At 51.2% G+C, this 22,673-nt stretch overlaps 1 protein-coding gene across 2 annotated transcripts in view; it reads left to right on the top strand.

The window, feature by feature from the left end:
• BMP7 (bone morphogenetic protein 7) overlaps positions 1-22,673 on the top strand; it is an 87,717-nt gene that overhangs the window by 16,377 nt on the left and 48,667 nt on the right. For both annotated transcript variants that reach the window (XM_072944460.1, XM_006213987.3), the window contains one exon: positions 16,347-16,539. In XM_072944460.1, the coding sequence (XP_072800561.1) occupies positions 16,347-16,539 (193 nt within the window). The remainder of the gene's footprint in view (positions 1-16,346; positions 16,540-22,673) is intronic.

The following is a 22,673-nucleotide window of genomic DNA, read 5'->3' as shown; positions in this document are numbered from 1 at the left end:
GGGTGCTGGGCAGGTGGGTTGCTTCTGCTGGTTTCCAAGAGAGACTGATGCGAGGGGTCCGGGTGTATCCTTAGGCCCACTGGTTGCAAGAGGTGATCGAGGGAAAGGAGGTAGACGGTATTTTCAGGCATTGTTTCCGGGCAGTGTGTGAACAAAATGACATGTAACAGAATTATTGGTTGCAGGCAAAAATATATACATATTCAAACTAGTTTAAGGGGTGAAAAAAAGAAAATCAGTGCATTCCCAAGCCTTGGGAAAGGACACACCAGCAACTAGAAGGTGTTCAGCGAATCCAGGGGTGATTCTGTCTTATCTCTGTCATTGCACAGCTTCCCTCTTACCTCTCTGCCTCCCTGGTTTCCTCTGCTACCCTGCTACCCTGCCTGTTGGGAGAAAGATGGCCTCCCACAGCAATTTGAAGTTACAGTTCTCTGGCTAGCCACTTACCTGCTTTACCAGCTTCCCTAGCAGGTTGGGATAGCTACAGGATATTGTTCTAGCCAGTGAGACACAAGAGGAAATCTGCTTGGAGTAAAAAGGTGTGGGAGATGGTTCTGGAAAATATTTTGCTTCCTGATAAGTGACAGATGAGCAAATAGAACTATCCTTTTCTTGCCTTGAATATGGTTCTGTTGAGATGTGATGTTTGGAGCCATGGCAGTCATCTTGTGACCATGAGGCCACACGCCTAAGGATTAAAAGTCAACATGCAGACAGTGGCAGAGTAAAAAAGACAGAAGAAACTTGAGTTCTTGATGGCATGGCTGAGCTACTGCACCCAACTGAAATTCCTGGGGAGGAACTCTTAGGCAGCTTGAATTACATGTTCACTCATGAACCAGTTGGGTTTAGAAGGTAGATCATGCTACATAAATAAGGTTTCTATGAGTCAGCCTCTGGCCCCTTGTGGCTGGGTTAGGGGATTGGGGTTGTGTATACTATCCAATTATAGCTATGTTAGCCATTATAATAATAATCTTTTTTTTCATTATAATAATAATCTTAATAGCTAACATTTGTCAAGGGCTTACTATGTGCCAAACACCCTTTATCCTCTTTGCCTATATTTCTTTTTTAATTTTCATAACAGCCGTTTCAGGTGGGGGCTATTATTATCCTCCCTGTTTTACAGGCTGGAAAACTGAGCACAGAGAAATAAGTAGCTGGCCCAGGTAATGTAGCCAGAAATTGTATCTGAATTTGGAGGTCCACCTCCTAAACTAATCCTGAACTGCTTCTCAGGCTTGAAGGATGGTTTTGGAGCAGGTTAGTAAACAGCCTTGCTAATGGGAAGGTCATAGGTCATGACAGCATGATGCCACAGAAGTGTTTTCCATTTATGTGATTTTGGCATAATATCCCATTTCTTTGATTATCAGTGCTCCTGAAATCAGGATGTCTTAACATTGATAAAGATGTTAGTATCCTTTCCCCAAAGAGCTGGAATTAAATTGATCACCACCTCTTACAATAGAGGAACTATGGTGACAAATGCTTCTTGGGGAGAACTGGAGATGGATACAGCCAGCCGACACCTACTGTTAATAAAACTTGTCTATTGACACAACATTGTAAAATGACTATAACTCAATTTTAAAAAGTTAAAAAAAACTTGTCTATTGAAGTGTAACGTGTGTACAGAACAGTGCATGAATGTAGAACAGTTAGGAATGTTCACACAGTGAACACACCCAGGTAACAGTGCCCAGTTCTAGAAACCCACTGTGACCAGCTGCCAGAAGCTCCCTCCCACCCTCACCCAAGGGTGACCCCTGTCCTTTCTTCTGACACCATAGAATTTTTATCAGTTTACTTTCTATCAATTTGATTGTACAGGAATTCTCTTAAATCACTGCTAATTATTTCTAATGATTTAGAAAGATGACCCCATTTAGAACGGTTTCATGTCAACCAGAGACTCACTTCGGAAATTTGCCTGCAATCCTACTGGTTACATTCAACGGAGAATCCAAAACGTAATCCTTTGGTTTGGTCTCGAATTCTCCTTCACTTACGAGAAACAGGTTCAAGGGGCAACAATGCAGTTTTAAGGGCGTTTTGATAGTTCAGCCTGGGAAGTCAAGTTCAGTTTGTTAAAATGCGAGCATTATGTGAATGAGGGTCTTGAAGATTGCTGTTTCCACCAGACTCCCCCTGCTGCTGCTGACGCAGCTTCTGCACGTCTCTTCGCTGTCCTGTTTGCAGAAATACTGATGCCTCTGTGATGAGTGTTTGCTCCAAGTGTGGGGCTTTAGAGAAGACTCTTATTTTGAAAGGGAGATGGGAGCCCAGCATGAAGGAAACGCAGAACAGTCTCCTCCTTAGCTGCACCTGCACTGCTCTGGCCTAATGAGTTTAGGTTGATGGAACCCAGACCTCAGGAAGGATTATAAATTCTCATTTGATTTGATTTGCTTCTAAAATACCTTAAACCAGCTGTGCCTGCCCAGCTGACCCAGGAGTCTCCGACTGCTTTGGGGGAAGGTCTGGGCAGGCACCCTCCTGTCCTCAGGAAGGGGAACACGGGCTGCCACAGCCCCTCTTCCCCCCGCTTCCGGCCGCTCCTGGGCCTCTCTGGTCTGGTGCCTGTCCCCGCCATGTCCCGTGATTGCTAGCCTGTCTCCTTGAGTTTTCATAATGGCCCCATAACGGGGGGCCTCTTAATGTCCCCACTGCATAGATGGGGAAGCTAAGCCCCTCAGAGATGAGTTAACTTGTCCTGAGTCACTGCTGGCGACCAGCAGAGCCTGAGTCACAACCCAGGCCAGGAGGGCCCCATATCAACCCCAGTTCTCTACCGCTTCTTGTTCTGAGTGAGGCCCAGAGGGGCTTTTCTGCCTGTGAGGAAAGTTTCCAAAGATTGTTCACCAAGATACTCGAGGACCTGCCAAGTGCCAGGCAAGTGAGTGTGGTGGACAGAACAGGGGAGAAATAATAACTGCGAACATCGTTCAAGACTTTCCTACGTGCCAGGGACTCCACAAATGGTCTCTACTCTAGCGCTTCTCAAAGTGTTGTCCCCTGACCGGCAGCACCAGCATCTCCTGAGAACCTGTTAGAAATGCAAGTTCTTGGGCCCCACCCCAGATCTCCCAAGTTAGAAATACTGTGAGTTGGCCCACTGGTCTGTTTTGTTTTTTGTTTTTTTTTTTTTAAACAAGCTCCCCAGTGGTTTGGGAACACAGTGAAGCCTGAGGATCCCTGGTCTATTTTAATCCGGCACCAACGCAGTGAGGTCTGTGTTAGTCTCATCATCCTCCCATTTGACGGATGAGGAGTAAGTTGCCCAAGGGCCCAGTGGGTGGCAGAGCCGGGACTTACACCCCAGCCTGGCGGCTCGCTGGAACCTCTTACATCCTGTGCCCTCTCTCAGGTCTTACACTCGGGGAGTTAAAGCCTGGAAGGGAAGACAGTTAATAAACAGGTCAGTGGGCCCATCAATCAAATACTTGGAGCAGTCAAGTCCTAGGAAGGAAATGAATGGGGTGAGAGGGGCAGGGGCTGTTCAGGGAGGGGCCTGGCTCAGTGGAGGAGAAGGGGGCTCAGCAGAGCCCCTGCCCCTGCACCCCGGAACTTGGTGTGCCTGAGATTATCCAGCCTGATGTCACTCACCAAGTGACAGGCTCCCAGGCAGCCCTGTGCCCAGAGCAGGGGGCATCATGCCTGTTTGACAGACAGAACCGAGAGCTGAGGGGCCACCAGTGTCTGTCCTTGGCCTCTCCCTGCTTCCATGGAATCCCTCCCACTGGGAACCTCTTTTTTCTTTTTTCCTTCCATTTTGGTACAGCTTTATTTATGTAACAAAAAAACCCTCTGGATACATACTATGCGCCAGGCCCTAAGAGCTCAGGATACCCAGCGATCCCTGGCTCTGTGTTCTTGTAGCTTCAGAGCTGGATCTCAGCTCTCTCCAGTAGAGAGCCTCCTCTCACCTGACACCCTGAGGACCGTGGCTCCTCCTGCTTGCGTTCTTTCTTAGTGAAGTATAGTCGGTTTACAATGTTGTGTCAATTTCTGGTGTACGGCACAGTCGTTCAGTTATACATATGTGTATATATATCTGTGCCTCTCCACATTCTTTTTCATTATACGCTACTATAAAGTATTGAATATAGCTTCCCGTGCTGTACAGTAGGACCTTGCTGTTTGCCTATTTTATGTATAGTAGTTAGTATCTGCAAATCCTAAATTCTCACTTTATCCCTCCCCACTTCCCCCCTCCTCCTCCCCATAATCATAAGTTTTGTTTTCTATGTCCGTGAGTCTGTTTCTGTTTTGTAAATAAGTCCATTTGTGTCTCTTTTTTTAGTTTTAGTTTTTTTTTTTTTCCAATGGAGATTGAACCCAAGACCTCATGCATATTAAGCTTGTGCTCTACCACAGAGCTATGCCCTCCCACTGTGTCATTTTTTTAGATTCCACATATAAGTGAGAGCGTATGGTATTTTTCTATCTGGGACACTTCACTTTGTATGACAATCTCCAGGTCTATCCATATTGCTGCAAATCGCATTATTTTGTTCTTTTTCATGGCTGAGTAGTATTCCATTGTGTATATACACCATATCTGCTTTATCCAGTCATCTGTTGATGGACATTTAGATTGCTTCCATGTCTTGGCTATTGTAAATACTGCTGCTGTGAACACTGGGGTACATGTGTCTTTTCAAATTAGAGTTTCCTCTGGATATATGCCCAGGAGTGGGATTGCTGGATCATAGGGTAAGTCTATTTTTAGTTTTAAAAGGAATTTCCATACTGTTTTCCATAATGGCTGCACCAAACTACACTCTCACCAACACTGTAGGAGGCAGGAATTTCTTTTTGAGGAAAAACCTTCTCCTGTGTCTCTGAGAATGTATGTTTGGACCCTTGTTTGCGATAAGCTCTTTATATGGTCCTGTTGCTATTGGAAGCCAGCTCATTGATGCCACAGGGCGGCATTGTCCAATAGAACTTTTGGCAATGAAGGAAATGTTCTGTATCTGCTGTCCAATACGAGAGCCACTGGGCACATGTGGCTATTTAAATTTAAATTAATTGCATGGAAATAAATGTAAACACTGGGTTCCCAACCACACCAGCCACATTTCAAACACTTAGTAGACACAAGTGGTTAGTGGCACAGTGCAGATGTAGAGTTCAAGTTTAGAGGTATTAGGTTGAACCATATATCGGTCACACTTGGTAGAGTGTTGGCAACTTTATATGGTAGAACCTAGTAGAAGTGAAAGACCAGTTAGATCCATTCTTTTGTTACAGAGGGAAGAACAGAGCTTGGGGCCCCACCCTGCCAGATGAGAGCCCAGGTGGGACCAAAACCCAGGTTTCCTGACCCTCACAAGGCCTGTGTGTCTGTGAGCTCCGGGATTCTCAACTCGGCACGATTGACAGTTGGGGCTGGGCAGTCCCCTGTAGTCAGGGTGCTGTCCTGTGCCCTGTAGGATGTCTAGCAATGTCCCTGGCCTCTCCCCACTAGACGCCAGTAGCACACACTCCCTAAGTTGTGGCAAACGAAACCCCAGCATTGGGCCAGGATCCCTTGGTGGGGGCGGGGGAAAACAAAATCGCCCCTGGTTGAGAATCACAAATTTAGCTGAAAATAGTAACTAGTTTCCATTCTTCCCCCTCATTTGCAATTAGCCAAGGATGCGGTGGGGACCCAGAGATCCCTAGGGGCTGTTTCCCCACTCCGAAGAGATGGGGTGTCCCTGGGTGAAGGATGGCTGCCTCAGTTTGTAGGGAAAGTCTGATGTAAGCTTACAGCCCATTTTTCTCTTTTCAGCTTTACCAACGTCTGGGGCTTTTTAGGCAAACAACTGGCTTCAGCCCTACAGATAATTAAACCCATCTTTTTTCCCTCTCCCCGCCCCATCCCCTAAACCCTTTGGTCTATTCAATTCACAATGATAACATTGTTCGAGCAACACTGCACACATGTTGACACCGAAGTGTTTAATCTTGTGGTACAGTAATTCTCTCTACCCCACCCCCACGCCACATCTGTGTGGCTGCAGTGCTTATGACAAAAAGCCTGGCCCACCAGCCCCCTCGCCGCCGCACCCTGCATCTCGGGTCGCAGCCCCCTGGATCTAACAAGGAGGCAGTGTCTCCGAAGACCCTCTTGGAGCACCCGGCGCTGGGACTCCAGGTGGTCTCGTTGGCAGCCAAAGCATTTGGTGGAAAGTTCGAGAGTTGAAGCAGCCGTTCAGGGGAGACAATGCTGCTTGTGTGCCCTCTGCCAGGCAGGGCCCCACCCCCTGATGTAGGGGGCTGGCGAGGGATGATGGGGAGACGGGTTAATGCTACACAATCTTTAAGCTGTCAGGCTTCTTCCAGGGTGACTCTGGCGCTGAGCAGGAGCAAAATTTATAAACCCAAGAGGGGACCTGAGTGGAATGCAGCGTCTTCACTATCTGAGTTTAGCTTTTAAAGAGATTAATGTAGTGACCACATCGTGTGTGCTGAGAGCTTGGTGTGTACTTCAGGGATGTCTTTATTTAATTGTCTCCATGGCTAAGAAGGTTGGCTAAGAGGGACAGAGTCTGGCAGAGGGGGGAAGACCATATGGGTGTTCAGACCACCTGCATGGACGTAGGCAAGTGACTTGACTCTCTCAGCCTCAGTGTTCTCATCTGTAAAATGGACACAATTCACGTGCTTACCTCTGAGTAGGGTTTTTTTCTTTGCATTCTTTTTTATTGACGTAAAGTGAGTTTATAATGTTGTGTCAATTTCTGGTGTATAGCATAATGTTTCAGTCATACATGAACATACATATATTTATTTTCATATTCTTATTTATTATAGGTTACTACAAGATATTGAATATACTTCCCAGTAGAAACTTGTCGCTTATCTATTTTATATAAAGTAGTTAGTATCTATAAATTTTGAACTCCTGATTTATCTTCCCACCCCTCTGGTAACCATAAGTTTGTTCTCTATGTCTGTGAGTCTGTTTCTCTTTTGTAAATAAGTTTATTTGTGTCTCTTTTTTTTTTTTAGATTCCACATATAAGCAATATCATATGGCATTTTTCTTTCTGGCTTACTTCATTTAGGATGACAATCTCCAGATCCATCCTTGTTGCTGCACATGGCGTTATTCTATTGTTTTTTATGGCTGAGTGGTATTCCATTGTATAAATATACCACATCTTCTTTATCCAGTCATCTGTTGATGGACATTTAGGTTGCTTCCACATCTTGGCTATTATAAATAGTGCTGCTGTGAACATTGGGGTGCATGTGTCTTTTTGAATCATATTTTTCTACAGATATATGCCCAGGAGTGGGATTGCTGGATCATAGGGTAAGTCTGTTTTTAGTTTTTTAAGGAATCTCCATACTGTCCTGCGTAATGGCTACACCAATTTACATTCCCACCAACAGTGTAGTAAGTTTCCCTTTTCTCCACACCCTCTCCAGCATGTATTATTTGTAGACTTCTTAATGCTGGCCATTCTGACTGGTGTGAGGTGACACCTCACTGTGGTTCTGATTTGCATTTCTCTGATAATTAGCGATGCTGAGCATCTTTTTGTGTGCCTATTGGCCTGGCCGGAGGCCAACAGGATGTGGTGTGTGTGTGACACAGGTGATGTGGCCTCCAGACCAGTGGGAGGGCGTTTTTAATGGTGGCCCGTCTACCTCACATCATCCCTACCTACCATCAAAACAAAATATCAGAAAATAACAAGTGCTGGTGAGAGAATGTGGAGGAATCGGAACCCTTAGTGCTAGTGGTGAGATTGTAAAATGGAGCAGCCTCTGTGGAAAACAGTATGATATGTCCTCAAAAAATTGAAAATAGAAATACCGACTGATCCAGGAATTCCATGTCTGAGCATACATCCAAACAGATTGGAAGCAGGGTTTCAAAGAGATATTTGCAGACCCATATGCACAGCTTTATCCACGGTAGCCAAAAGGTGGAAGCAGCCAAGTGTTCACTGACAGATGACCAGATAAGCAAAATGTAGTGTATCCGTACAATGGAATAGTATTCAGCCCTGAAAACAAAAGACATTCTGACACCTGCTGCAACATAGATGATCCTTGAAGACATAATACACATTGAAATAAGCCAGCCACTGAAGGATAAATACTGTAATACTCCACTTACATGAGGTACACAGGACAGTCAAATTCACAGAGACAGAAAGTAGAATGGTGGGTGCCAGGGGCTGGGGTGGGTGCAGAACAGAGAGTTGTGTGTGATGGGGCCAGAGTTTCAGTTTTGCAAGATTAGAAGCATCTTAGAGACTGGTCACACAGCAACGTGAGTGGATTAATACTGTTGAGCTGTGCACTTTAAAATGGTTAAGATGGTCAATTTTACATTATTTGTAAATAATTGAAGATTGAAAAGAAAAATTAAAAAATGGTAGCCATTACCCAGCTCAGGGGGTAGGTGGTGACAGAGCTGCAATCCAGCTGCTTTTCTCAGCATCTCTCCTGTCCCCAGACAGCAGCGGGCTCCCTCACCCAGAGCCGGGCGTCAGGAAGTCCTCGTAGAACGAGTACCGTGGGGGCGAGAAGACGCTGGAATGTTTTCTTGGCAGCATTTTTTTTTTAATCATTTTAGACGTTTATGCGATGTTCCTTTCCTCTGCGTTCAGGACCGTCTCCTCCCTTCCCCTGTGAGAGCAGGCTAGTGTATCAACGCTCGTGTTACTAAGAGAACGTGTTCCTAGTAGAGCAGTTGGTGTGCCTGTCAGTTTTCTAAAACTCCCGATTTACGGCATGCCTTTTCATGTTCCTTAATCTTGCCATGTAAATCTTCCAGTGAATGAAGAGCCATTTCACATCCTGCAGGGCTGTAAATCGCCTAGTGACAGCAGGCTTGGTCACGTCAGCTCCGGTGAATTCTCCCTTGTGCCAGAATCTTCTGCATGAATGGTATCCCCGTAGGACAGAAAGGGGCCTGGGTTGAAAGTTTCAGAGTGCCATCGGGATGGAGGACGGACCCTGGGCCACGGGACCCTGAGAGGTCAGGGGTCTTGGGAAGCTCCGTTCCAGTTTCTGGCTGTATTGTGGAGTTTGGTTGGTTCTGCTGGTTCTCAGAGCCTTATTCTCATTAAGTGGGTTTGGGGGTCCATCCTCAGCCCAGAACGGGGGCTCCATGGTCCAGTCTGAGCTCGGGGAAACTAGACTCTGAGTGAGGAGCAGACTTCTAATGCTGGACTTGCAGTTTTTACTCGGAAAGTGCCCCGTTGCTTATAAAATGTTTGGCCCCTCTGCAAACTTTGTGGCATCCTCGGGGACAGTGAGAGGACTTCATGGCCTGGAAAGTTAACTAAGCTTTTTCGAAAAACCATAATGTTTTGGAAGGAGCTGCTGGGCGATTAACTTGTTTACTCCCTGTTTACCAACTCCTCCTAGCTGGCCAGGGGAGCACCTCGAGGAGGGAGTGAAGACAGCTTTGGAGGGGCCAACAGTCCTCCCTCGACGAGGCAAATGTCTCTCATCTGCAGCCGGCCACGGTCTTGCTCTCAAGTGTCTTTTCTGCGTGGCTGTCTCCACTGTGGCAGCTTCCTGGGGTCTCTGAGCAGCCGGTGACCCAATCCAGTGAATGGTCTCCCTGTCCCTTTATCTGAATCTGGCTGCCCCCTGGTCATGTTCTCTCGCCCGTCTCTGACGCTGCTCCCTCTGGTCCGGGTTCTTCCGGCGGCCGTGCTCTCCGTCTCCCGCGCGGCCCCCGGTGGTGCTCCGAGGCTGTGCTCATCTTTCTCATTGTAGGTGCGTTCTACCCACAAAACTACCCATAATCCGATTCAGCAGCTCCCAGCTGGACATTCCTGCCTGTGTTCCAGAGATTCTCTTTTCAGTTGTCCAGTCAGATGTCCCACCTGAACTCCCCCCAGGTCACCTTGAGTTTAGTCTGTGTGCACCTACACGTGTTCCCTCAGACTTCACCTGTGGTGTCTTCCTCCTGTGTCTGTATCCACCACCGGCGTGCCTGCCCACTAGCATCCCAAGCTGGCACTGGGCAGCCTTTCACAGTTTCCCTCTCTTCAAATGCTTGCCTTTGACCAATCTTTGACTTCTGTCCATTCCAGTCCTGCTTCAAGGGGGTCGGGGGCATGAATGAAGGAAGCAGGTGCAGAAGGGGGAACACCCGGCAGGCATGGTGAGTCTAGTGGCAGGTGTTTGGATGGCGGTCACCTCTGGGGATGAGCAGGGGGCTGGTGTTTGGGAGGGAGCCCTGTGAGGATGTCTGTGGTGCTAGTAATGAATGGGCTGTGTCCTGCTCTGGGTGCATCGAGAAAGTTCATCGAACTTCGTAAGCACTTAGGATCTATGTGCTTTATTAGCATGTGTTATCCATAAAACAGTTGACTTAAAGGCTTGAAAGGAATTACATGAGAAGTGATATATCGAATCCAGTAGACTTTTGCAGCCCTACTAAGCGTCAGGCTGTGCTGGGCACTGGAGGTTCATAATCTAGACAGTCGTTGCCCCTGATCACACAGAACTCAGTCAGGGGGTCATCTTGTACTTGGAAATTATCCACGTCTGAAGAAAGTAACTTTCAGGGCAGAAGGTCACCTGGAGACACCCGCTGTCACCCGGGCGTGTTTCCTGCCCGTCTGTGTCTGGCTGTGTGTGTAATGGGGCTCACGATCGGTTTGCTGCACGGCCGTGGTTGCGCAGGGTAGAAACTTGACTTTAATTAGCTTAAAGCAGACTCACTTGGAGGGTCTCCATGTGACTCGCAAATTAGAACTGAAACTCCAAACTTCAGGGTGCGTGGGGACTGCCAGACTAGGGTGTCCAACCTAGAAGTCTTCCCTGATCACTTCTGAGTTCTGTCCTCTCTGCCTGGAGTCTTCTTTCTCACCCACCGGCTTGTGCAGTGGTGGTGAGTGGCTGCCCAGAGTGCCACTTTACATCCTCAGAGTTCAAGGTGGAGAAAACAGGGCTCTTTCCCATCAGGTGCAGTAACAATAAAAGAAATCCTGTGTTTGGCTCAGCTGGGGGCTTGTTCCCTCCCATCCCCCAACTCTGGACAAGGGGGTCATGGGACAGGATGTCACCTCCCTTGGGACCATTTGGCTTGACTGGAAGAGCCACCATGGGTAAACATGGCACCTACTGGTGACATCACCAGGGCTGTGTCCCAGCACAAAAAGGTCTCCTAGGGAGGAGAAGTACTGTTTCTTCCGTATCTTTTCTCATGTGTATAAGAACGTACTGCACGCCTTTATCTTTGTGTAGTATTATATATGCTCATAAGTATGTGCGTATTGGAGGGTACAGCCCCCTAATTTTTAGGGTCTTAAATACAGTTCCACAAAGCATGGTTCTGAATACCTTCACTTAGGTACTCTTTAGATTCCTGCTGCCCTTTGCAAGCTGCCTTTGGTTATCGTAATCAGCTTGTGCAGAGGACACTTAACTCAGTGAGGGGCACACCTGTACATTTCATGTGACTGTAAGTGGGAGGAGGAAGCCCAGATGCCGAGAGAGGCAGGACGCTGCTGGGTGACGCCTGGGGATCAGGCTTGAGCTGTCTGTGGGGCAGAGGTCTTGCCTGACATGTCGGAGGGTCAGGAGAGCAGATATCCAGGTGGGTGCTTCCTGTTCCACCTGCCTCTGCCTTTATTGACACCCTCCAGCCCGGAATTTCCCCTCCCAGGGCCAGCTTTGGGGTTCTTAATTCAGGCTGCTGTGAAAGGACGACACTAGAGTTGGCTTTGGGGGCAGTCACAGGGCTGGCTGGCTGTCAGGACGGTTTTTCCAGAATCTGTTTTCTTTGGACTTATCTTTTGGTCTCAGGGATTTGGGCCCTTTTAATCTTTTGAAGATGAAAGTCTTTTGTTAATGCCTGTGCGTTCTCTCAGTCAGTGGTGTTCTGGAATATAAAGGGGCAGCGGGAGAAAAGGCTGGGTTCCTAGGCTCTGGGTTTCCCTAGGTAGCTCTTCTTGATGGGCACAGGGAGATATCCACTCTAGACGTTTAAAACTCGGGTCTTGGGTAATCTACTGTAATTTCACAACAAAGTGTAACAACATGATTTTCTGCTTTAGTGGTGGCTATTAAACCATCTTGACCCCTGAGACTGAAATGGTGTGAATTCCACGCTCTGGAGGGGTTTCCATTTTATATGGAAACCTTGGGAAGGTGAGATTTGGGACTTGGTTTGAACTTTGAATTAGTCACTGCTCTTTTTGTTTGTTTGTTTTATGACTTCTTTGATAAATTACAAGATTATGTGGGTTTCAGGAAGAATAGAATAATGGTGTACGTAGTTCATGCCTCTCATTGCTCTGAAATAATTAATGAAAGAACTTCACTCAGAAAGCCATCCCAAAGAGCCTGCAAACGTTTGCAAGAAATTTACTGACGCACTTTATCCATTTATCTTTTTTTTTTAAGGAAACCTTATAGCCCTGGCATCTTAACTGGCTTAGCAGTTAAGATACGTTTTATCTTACACGTTAAAAAAAAGTTACATATACACCTGCTGCGACAAACTATACATGTGATTATGTATCGGTGTACCTGTGTTAACATCATGCTTGTTCAAACATTTCTTTTCCGTTTGATCTACTGTAGTTTTTCCAAATAAAGTTATCATAGCGGAACTATGTAAATATCCACGTGCACTCTTACTTCTTCTGCACTGTCACTCTAGTAGCTCATTGTTTGGGAGGCCCTGTAATGATGACAGACAGAAATTACTTTCCATTTGTCGGGCACTGTTGTAGGTGTGGCCTCCGTGACCTTCCCAGCAACTCCATGAGGAACGGCCAATGTGATCGTTCCTGGAGGAAGGGGATACACACAGGCTAAGTAACATGGCCAAGACCACAAGGGGCACAGCTGAGATCTGAACTCAGGCCACCTGGCTCCAGGGAGTGGAGGGGTCAAGACTGTGGGTGTCGAAGCTCAGCCACTCATCTAACTTCTGACCTGGGCAAGTGACCTGGCCTCCCTGAGGCTCAGTTTCTTCGTGGGTAAAATGGGCTCAGTCCTGCCTCCCCTGGTGCATCACGTGGTGGCGAGAGGTGCTCTCTGCGGGACCCGTCGGGAGCATGCACTCTGTAAAACACGCACTTGCACTTCTGGGTTCTTCAGCCATCTTCCCTTGCACATGGGGGCCCACATTCCCATTCTCTGCTCGGGTTGATGGCCGTGCTTGCCCGTAGGAGCCGTTGTGAGGTGTGGTCTGGCCCAGCACTGGGAGCAGGGGGACGGAGGTTTGTTGGCATATTGCTCAGTCTCAGGCATCCTGCTTGACGGCACAAAGCAACCTTCTTTCCCGAATGTCGAAGCATCGCACCCCAGGGGTTCTTTCTGGCCTTCTGGGCTTTGGCTCTGTGGGGGACAATGGAAGATTTTGGAAAGGGAGGCTTCATCTGTGCCCCCTGTCAGCATGGGGAAGGGCGCCTTGGCCTATGCCCCGCGCTCTGATGTCCCACAGAGCTCCACGTAGAGGAGTGTTTCAGGGAGTGGCCGGAATGATGGGGGCCATGGGTGAGGAGAGACAAGTAAGAGTTCATGGGGAAGGAGCCACAGGAAGGCGAGGTCCATGAAGGCTGGAAGAGCCAGGTGTTGACTGCTGCTACCTGGAGGTCCAGCAAGATGGTGACTGTAGGATGCCCTTTCCATTTGGTTATGGGTGGTCTTTGGTGACCCTGGATCGGGTGGGATGGTGGGGCCAGGGGGCAGCTCAGTGAGTTCATTGCAAGCTCACCCATGGGGTGCTGAGGTGCCCACGCCGCCTGCTCGCTGAGGGTGCAGGGACTCTCTCTCGAGGAGTTGTTGCCTCACCCCAGCCCTGACCCCTGGGTCCCGGGCATAAAAGCACTAGAGGAGGCCACGGGTGGTCCCCAGACTGTGCCTGAGTGCTTCACAGGACAGACTTGTCTTCTTCCACTGCTCCTCCTGGCACACTCCTAGTGCAACACTGAACACACACAACTCACTTCTGGGTGCCGGGGTGTTCAGAGCCCCCAATGGGAAACTACCCAAATGCCCGTGCCCTGTGGAATGGATCCGGGAGCTGTGTGATCAAACACGGAATATTGTACAGCAGTGAGGATGGATGGACGTCCCCCGCCACACAGGTGAAGCACACAGATGCTGCTGCGTGGAAGAAGCCTGGCACGGAAGAGCAGACACTGGATTCCCTGCTCATCATGTTCAAAACCAAGCAAAACTAAGCTCTGGTTGGAGACGCTGGGGGAGACGCAGAGGGCGCAAGTGATGTTCCTTCTTGATCTGGGAGAAGGTTCAGTGGGTGGGTTCACTGTGACTATTCACTGAGCTGCAGGCATATGGTTGGGGGCATACTGCACGTACGTTGCCATCAGTGACAGGTTCTGCAGACAAGCAGAGGAGCTCTCCTTGCTGAGCCTTGTGTTGGCGGGGATCTGGGTCTGGGTCCCAGCTCTCTGAGCCTGGGCAGGCTGCCCCACACCCCTTGGGTCTCAGGTGCACCCCTTCCCAGCGTAGCATTGTCCTTACCTCCAAGGGTGATGCGAGGGTTTAATGAGCCAGAAGGGTGACCAAGGACTGGCCCGGGGCATTTCCAGAGTGACAGAGACCCCTCACCCTGGGGTCCCTCCCGAAGCTCACTTGACCCACAGTGGGCATCACTTGGTAGAGGCCACCATGATAGACCCCTCCATCTTCATCTTTTCCATAAATCAAAGTGGAGGACCAGTGACGTCCCCAACACCGATCTTTGCCATCCAGTTCAGCCTTTCTCATAAATCGAGTCAGAAGAGAAGTGTCCCACGTGGGCACAAAGGGTGTGTGTGTGAGGAGGACAGTGCAATCCAGGGAGACCGTGGAACGGTTTCTGGAGGGTCCCTGGCCTTGCGGACTTCACCTGCCTCTTCTGCCCAGTGGATAATCCTTTAAGGCCCCTGCCCTCACTGCCAATATCTTTTGGAACTATTATTAAAGCTTGAAACAGATTTTGGGTTTAAAAGGGCCTTTGGGCTGCCAGTGCTGTGAACCCCTTTCCCCAAAGGCATGCCCGTCCTGAGTGTACCCATGGCAGCCCTAACCCAGCCTGAGAGCTTCCAGGGCTCAGAAAGCTGGAGTGCGCTGGCCATGTTTCTCCTCTCTTCTGGCCAAGCTGGTTCCACTCTCTCTCCCTGTCTCCCTGGCCCCCCCAGCCGTGAGGCAGGAGGTGGAGATGGGGCTGTGTCTCCCTGGGGATGAAAGTTATCTGCAGATGCTGCCAGCCCACCTGAGCGTGGCCGTTCTGCATCTGTGCAGCCTTTGATGACGCTCGCCCTCATCGCTGCTCTGTTTTGGTCCAAAGGGTGCATGATCCTTGGGAACCATGGCTCACTCCCAGAGACACTGTCTTTGGACTTACATCCACCTTGATGTCTATCATTTGTGAAATGGGTGTAATATCTTAGCCTAGTATCACTGCCATTGTAAGAGAGAAGGACTGCGTCCCTTTGCCTTACTTTGTCCTGAAGTCATTTTCCAACTCCCTTCCCCCACAAGACACTGCTGTTCACCTCTTTCTCTGCTTATAGTCTAAAGCTGTGCTTGTAAACCCTGGCTGCTATTAGAAACATCTGGGGTGCTTTAAAAAGTACAAGTTTCTGGGCCCCCTCCCCAAAGATACTGATCCATTGGTTCTGTGAGGGGTGGGAGCAGTGGGGTGCTGGACCCCACTGTGTGCCAGCCTGCCCACCTCCGTCCTCAGTGACCTCACTTTGGTAGCTTGAAATCTGCCAAGATGGAAATTGGCAGACACTGCACATCGGGTCCCAGAGAGCCCGTTATCAAACATTTACCAGCCCACCATGGAGCCAGGACATCAGTATTTCCTTCAGAGCTCCCATGGTGATTTTCACATGCAGCCGGGGCTGAGCACCGCTGGCCCGAGGTGCCCCAGGATGTGCACAGTGAGGGTTCCGTTTACCAGTTCAGCTCACAGCTGTCCAGCCCTACCAGCGGTTGAACTATTTGTGGGAATTAGATCTCTTAACTCTCACAGCAACCCATGCAGGAGGACTTATTCCCATTTTTCAGATGAGGAGATTGAGGTCCAGATAGCTTACCTGGTTCCTTGTCCAGGCCCACTCAGCTAGGTGGTGGCTGAGCCTGGATTTGAGCCCAGGCCTGAGCCCCTGGAACCCAGGCTTGTCCAGGGCCTCTGGGATGACTTGGTCAGCGCCCCACCCTCCCCACAGGCTGATGCAGACTCATTGCTCTGGGGCTGTGACCCTTCGGTCTGCAGCAGGTCGCTGGCAACGGGCACGTCTCTATCTTAGCCAAGACGCCTGGACTCTGAGCTGGGAGAGGGACACCCAGTTACTGACGAGCCCTCGGCGCTGATCCATGCTTTCTTCCCTCCCCAGTGGAGCACGACAAAGAGTTCTTCCATCCGCGCTACCACCACCGGGAGTTCCGGTTTGACCTTTCCAAGATCCCAGAAGGGGAAGCCGTGACGGCCGCCGAATTTCGGATCTACAAGGACTACATCCGGGAACACTTCCACAATGAGACGTTCCGGATCAGCGTTTACCAGGTTCTGCAGGAGCACCTGGGCAGGTGGGTGCTGTGCTGGTGCTGGGGAGGGGTCCTGAGCCTCCTGAGCCACCAGGAGATGGAGGCTGGAGGGCGGGGCCAGATTGGGGCAGGGGGAGTCACGGCTGCTTCCTCCAGGGAGCACCAACCGTGTGCCAGGCCCTGGACTCAGTACCTTTTCTCAGGATGGGGTGTGATGTTGTAAAGCTGTCATCATCAGCAGGTGGAGTTGGGAACAGGAGACGGCCAGGGGGGCCTGGGGGTGTGGCCCCCGTGCACTTGGGGTAGTCTGGGTCGGCATGTGTTTAGGAGGGTGAGGAAGAGGAAGGAGTCTTTTTGACCGTCTACCCCTCTCATTCATCCCTGAAACCCAGCACATGATGTCTGGCAACGAATGAGAGTGGCTGCTAGTAATAAGACGTTAGGATAAGAATCCCCAAACCAAAAATAAACAGCACAGAATTCTTAGCCTTCCAAGAATCTTGAGGTCAGGAACCAAAAGCTTGTGTAATAAGACTTTTAAAGTTTAGTTTAAAGTCCTCTGAGAGGTAAGAAGGCTAAGAATGAGCGGGAACATCTGCATGTCATCTAACAAGGACATTCTGCAGCCCCGAGGTGGATGCGACCAAGGTGGTACTACCCAGAGGCTGGGTTTTTGAACATCTTGGGCTGTCATATGTTTACCCTCCCCCCATGCCATTCCTCGAAATTAACGGAAGAAAGGTAGTGTGGGTGCCCCCTTCTGATGGGCAGTCCAAGCACCTTCAGCTGGAAAGGGGACCTATTAGCAGATCCAGGGACATGGGGACTGTCACCACCTCGTTTGGCAAGCACTGTCTCTTTGGGGTCATCTTAAATACTAAGAAAACCAAACTTTTCTTGAGTGTTTCCCGTGTTTTGCCTTCGTTAGCTGCCTCTGCCCCCAGTTTCTTGCCTTTTTTTCAAATCAGCAAAAATACCTGTGTGTTTAACTATTTTCACAAATGGTATCTCATCACATAGTCTCTCCCGCATCCACTTGTGTCACAAAACCTTGACCATCTTTCCATGTCACTTCACAGGGGGCATCCTTGTCCTCTTTATCACCACACGTCTCCCGTCATGTGGGTTGTGCTATTAAGTGTTTAACCAGTTTCCTGCGTGCACACAGTGGGCCCTCAATTTTTCCAAATTATAGACCATGCAGGTGGGGGCAGGTAACACTTGTGCACACCTATCCGTTGGATATAGTTCTAGAAATAGAACTTTGGGGTCAAAGGGCGCACACATCAGTAACTCTGGTAGATTTTGCTCAGCTGCTTTTGGAGGTGATGTCAGTTTGTACTCCCACCAGCCGCACAGAGGAGGCCTGGCTCCCCAAGTGTTCCCCAGCACGGGCTCTTGTCAGACTGTCTTGATCCTTGTCTGTCTGTCTGGTGGGTGACAGATGGCATCTCTGTGTGGGTTAAATTTGCATGTTAGAGCCCCCACTTGAACGCACTGCCCTGTACTGCTCCCCTGCTAGAGGGGATGGCAGATCCCCCCGGAGGGCTGGCACCAGGGAAGGAGAGTGGGTGTGGCTCGGCGGAGGCAGCAGTCTGCCGGCAGGCATCCTTGGCGGTCTCCTCCAAATCTTGCTAGTCTCTAGGTGCCCCACTTAACCCTGGCGGGCTGGGCCCTGGTCCAGGCTCAGTTACAGCAAGAAGCATTGAGTTCATTCTCAGGGCTGACATATGTTTGCTCTGTCCTCTGACAGATCCCCCGGGACTCTTGAACAAGAGCATGTGTTTGGCTTTTCTCGTGCAGGCTGACTCACTGGAGGCGAGGCAGGTGCCCAGAGGCACTTCCTCAGTAGCACTCGGTCGGCCTGCTTGTGCACACGCCGAGCCCAGCTCACACCCCGGGCCTCCTAGCAAGCTCCCCACACCTGCCTCAGACCGCCATCGGGAGGTTTAACCTCAGGAATGTCACTGCCCCAAGTGGGTTTGGCTGAGCAGGACGGGAAGGGCTTGTTGATGTCATGGTGTCGCTCTTCGTCGAAGCTCTCCATCCAGGAATGAGTCCCCCTCCCTGGCCGGTGGTCTTTGGGGTCAGCTCGGGTGCTGCCGATGCGGGCCCTCCTTCCTGTAAATGGAAGCTTGCTTTTAGGCTTGGAGCATCCTTGGGTGCTGCTTTTGATGCGAGGGGCACCCCACCCATGGTCCCACACCTGCTGTGTGCACCACCCTGCTCCAGGGGCAGGGGAGAGCAGCAGAGACTCAGCGATGAGTGTGCTGGGCACCTCTTCGGGTGGTGGGAGAGTAAGGAGGCCACTGAACTTGGAGAGAGCCGTGTGAGCCCAGCGATTCTGAGCACCTCTGTGCCAGGCGCTGGCCTCAGAACTATGGGATAAACCAGCCCGGTCACGGGGCAGCGACCTGGTCTAAACTTCGCTGAGGGGTGTCCTAGGGGCTGCCCTCTCAGGGCACCGGTGACACGCTGGATGGCTTGAAACAACAGAAACATAGCTTCTCATGGTCCTGGAGGCCAGAAGTCTGAAGTTAAGGGGTCAGTGGGCTGCCCTGCCTCTGAAGTCCACAGGGGAGGGTCCTTCCAGCTTCTGCTGGTGGCCGTGGACTGCCTGCATTCCTGGCTCACAGCCGCGTGGCTCCCATGCCTGCCTCCGTTGTCACACGGCTCTGCCTTCTCATGGCGTCTCCGTCTCCGCAGTGCGCCTCTCCCCTCTCCTGATCAGGAGACCGGTCATCTTGGATCAGGGGCCGCCTCGCTCAGGCGTGACTTCACTGCTTAACTCATTACATCCTGAAAGACCTTAATTCCTAATTCAGAGGTAGGGCTCAAGCACATCTTTTTAGGAGATGCAATCAACCCATAACAAGGTAAAGAAGTCAGGCAATCAGCAAGTTAGCAACTCAGTAAAGCCACTGGCCTGATAAGGTGGTTGGTGGTCATTGACGGCCTGTTGAGCTGGGGACATTTGAACGTCTAGAAGGATCCAAAATGGAATGGGGGAGAGCGTCTCAGGGGAACTACAAGGGCCATCATCCTGAGGTGCGGATGAGCACAGGTCATAGGAAGGACAGAAGGGAGCCACTGGTGCAGGGTAGGGTGAGCCCCTTGGCCCTCTCTTGGATGAAACACGAGTCTTTGGCCCCCCAGCGGCTGCCGGCAGCTCCTCATCTCTGCCTGTGTCAACCTGCTGACTTCGTGGGCACCTGGTTCCGTCACAGCTTGAAGGGGCCACCTCCTTGACCCTGCTTTAGATCCATGCGGTGGATCTAGTGGCCTGGGAGGGGGGAAGGCCTGAGTCACTGTGGTTGGAAGAGGGACTGGTGGGGCAGCTGTCAGCAGCTCTGTGGCTAGCGTGGCAGGCTGCCCCGATGAGCAGCGTGGCCACAGACCATCGCTGAGGATGCTCAGCCCGGCGTTGGGTTCCTGCCTCGGGGGGCTTTGGGCTTTGCTGGGAGACTGAGTCCCTCAAATGTTTGAGCACCTGCTGTGGGCTGTGCAGTGGTGGAAGTGATACGACCCCAGTCCCTGCCCTTGGGGAAGTGACAGTCAAGCAGAGGAGGCGACCTAGGATGATGTGGCAGGTGCAAAGCAGAAGGTAGAGCCGGGAGTGGAACGAGAGGCAGTGGGAGGGGACGGAGGGGCTGCTTGCTTCAGATCTCTAAACTTCCTTTCTGTACTTGAAACCGGGAAGCAGGGCCCTCATTCTGCAAAAGTTAACATTCTTTTTCCAAAAAATTATTGATTTTTTTTTCTGGGTGGGTTGTTTTGTTTTTGGATCCAGAAGCGAATGATCCTATTGTATAATTCCCCAGGACAACTTAGCTATTAGTGGAGTGTGGATTCGAATCCCAATGCTACGTACCAGTGTGGCCTTGGGAAGTAGTAACCCCTCAGAGCCTCAGTTTCCTCCCCTGTGCAGTGGGGATAATAGCTGATCAACCTCCCAGGGTTGTGGTGAGGATAAAGGGAGTTAACACGGTTACTTAAAGCATAGCAAGCGCTCAGTAAAGGTTTACCAGACATTAGTGTCATCGCCATCACTGTCACCATCACCACCACCTCACCATCGTCATCCTCGTCGCCAGGAATGCAGAGGCCTCCTTAGGAGAATGGAGAGCTCCAGGTTCAGGCTGTGGTACTGTCTTTGCCCCCTTTGCTAAAGTCCTTAATTATGCCGTCTCTGACGGGGATGGAGGAGCTTGCTCCGAGCTGGAGTGCTCGTTTGTATTTCCCCAGCCTGGGCCACACGTGTTCTTCGAGCTGAAGGCCCTTGTCTGATCTGATCACTGAGGAGTCCTGAGCCTGCCCCCACCGCCCTGCTGGGTGGCCGCCTGCTCCCCCTGCGAAGGGAGCCGTGGCCTCCCTGAGGCCGACCGCCCAGCCACGCTTAGCGCAGAGCTGGGACACCCGGCTCTCCGGCGAGCCCCGGCCTGAGCTCCAGGAAAGCCCTGGGGGTGCTGCGGATTAGCCGGCTTCAGGGCGGCCTCAGCGCCTCTCCCCCTGTGGCGGCCACTTTCCGCGGAGTCCTCTTGATCTCTCGGAATCCAGATTAAATTCCGATAATGAGCAGAGCTGGAGGCCGTCCACGGCCCTCGGGCTGCGCTTGCAGCGGGCCCCAAACAGCTGCAGAGGCGTGCCGGGGCCGCCCTGGGCGGCCGTGGGGTGGGTGGGTGCCAAGAGGCAGGTCTGGGGATGGTGACCTTGGCTCCAGTGGCCTTGCTGGGAATTGGGGGTGAGGGGCTCGGGGATTGGAGTCTTACCCTCCTTCTCTGAATCCAGGGCCTGGGGCCGACCCGCTGAGGCTTGGCTTCCAGAAACTGTACCCACTTCTGCCCCAGTGGCTCAAACTCCAGTTCCAGCTCAAGATGAGGGTGTTGGGTGGGGGTCCTGCAAGCTAAAAGGTTTTATTTGAGAAACCGAGATTGGGCATCTTCCAGCCCCACCCTTCCCCTTCCTTCTCGAAGATCTGAGCTTCCCTCCCCACAAGTGCTGCCGCACCTGGAGGGGACACAGCTGGTCAGTGAGACACCCTGGGGGCCGCCCGCCAGCCAGGCCAGCGGGACCCGCTTGTGGGCAGTCGCTGCCGAGGTCGGGATGAAGGTGGCTGCTGGGTGAAAAATGTCCCTTGGTCTGTCTCAGGGACTTTGGCTGCCAGGAGGTTGACCTCAGAGTGGTCTCTGGGGCCAAGATTGGATCAGCTGCAACCTGAGTCACTCTGAGAAAGAGGGAATGTCCCCGGGATGGGCCAGAGGAGGGGGCAGCGGGGCTGCTCGCCAGTTCCCTCCAGCCCGAGGCAGCTCGCGGCATTGAGGGTGAAGGCAAGCGCTGAGCCTGTGCTGCCCAGGTCGGGGCTCTGAAACCCACAGCCCCACCAGCACCGCACCCCCAGCCCTGCGCAGGGCCCCCAGCTCCCCGCGTGGAGGAGGTGCATCGGTCTCCTGAGCCAGTGCCCCCGACCCTCCAGGAATACACACCTGCCGCACCTCTTCCCTCCTCTCCAGAAGGAAGCTTCATCCAGAGCTTCCCTGGCCTGAGCCCAGGGGCATCCTTGCCCTTGAACAGCTCAGCCTAGTGACACAACTCCCCCGCCATCAGGTGAAAACGCAGGCTCTGGGTCAGGCGGCTTGCTGGGATGCAGCCGGAGCTTCTGTGTTGCTGACAAACTCCCAGAGGATGCCATGCACAGAAGCGAGTGGGAAGGTGCCCGGTGTCGAGGATGTCTTACTGGGAGAGCGTCTGTGGTCCCTGTGCCCGAGGGGTGGCCCCAGGGTGGCAGGTCATTGGACCCTTCCTAAGTCTTTGCCATCCCCACCCCCTGCTCGAGGCTTCTCATCATTTGGTGCATGCTTCACTTTCATTTTGTGCCTTGGAATTGATCCTGTAAAGATTTGATATCCCCATTTTATAGGTGTGGAAACTGGCTCAGAGAGGGGAAGTAACCTACCTGAGATCACACAGCTCAAATGTGGCCGAGTTGGGACTCGAACTCTGGTCTCTTAGATTCCAGGGCTCATGTTCTTGGCCATAGCAACACTCTGTTACTTCTTGCTTGTACAGATTTCCTCCACTGCAGGAACCAGGCTCAAACAGGGCGAGTGTGAGTCCCCAGCTGAGGTCCTCGCCCTTGGCTGTGATTAGAATCACCTGGGCTCTTTTCCGACTGTGGG

The sequence above is a fragment of the Vicugna pacos genome, chromosome 19 (assembly GCF_048564905.1).
Source record: "Vicugna pacos chromosome 19, VicPac4, whole genome shotgun sequence".
Taxonomy (NCBI): domain Eukaryota; kingdom Metazoa; phylum Chordata; class Mammalia; order Artiodactyla; family Camelidae; genus Vicugna; species Vicugna pacos.
Note: the sequence above shows the minus strand (reverse complement) of the source record. Positions and strands in the feature narration are given on the sequence as shown.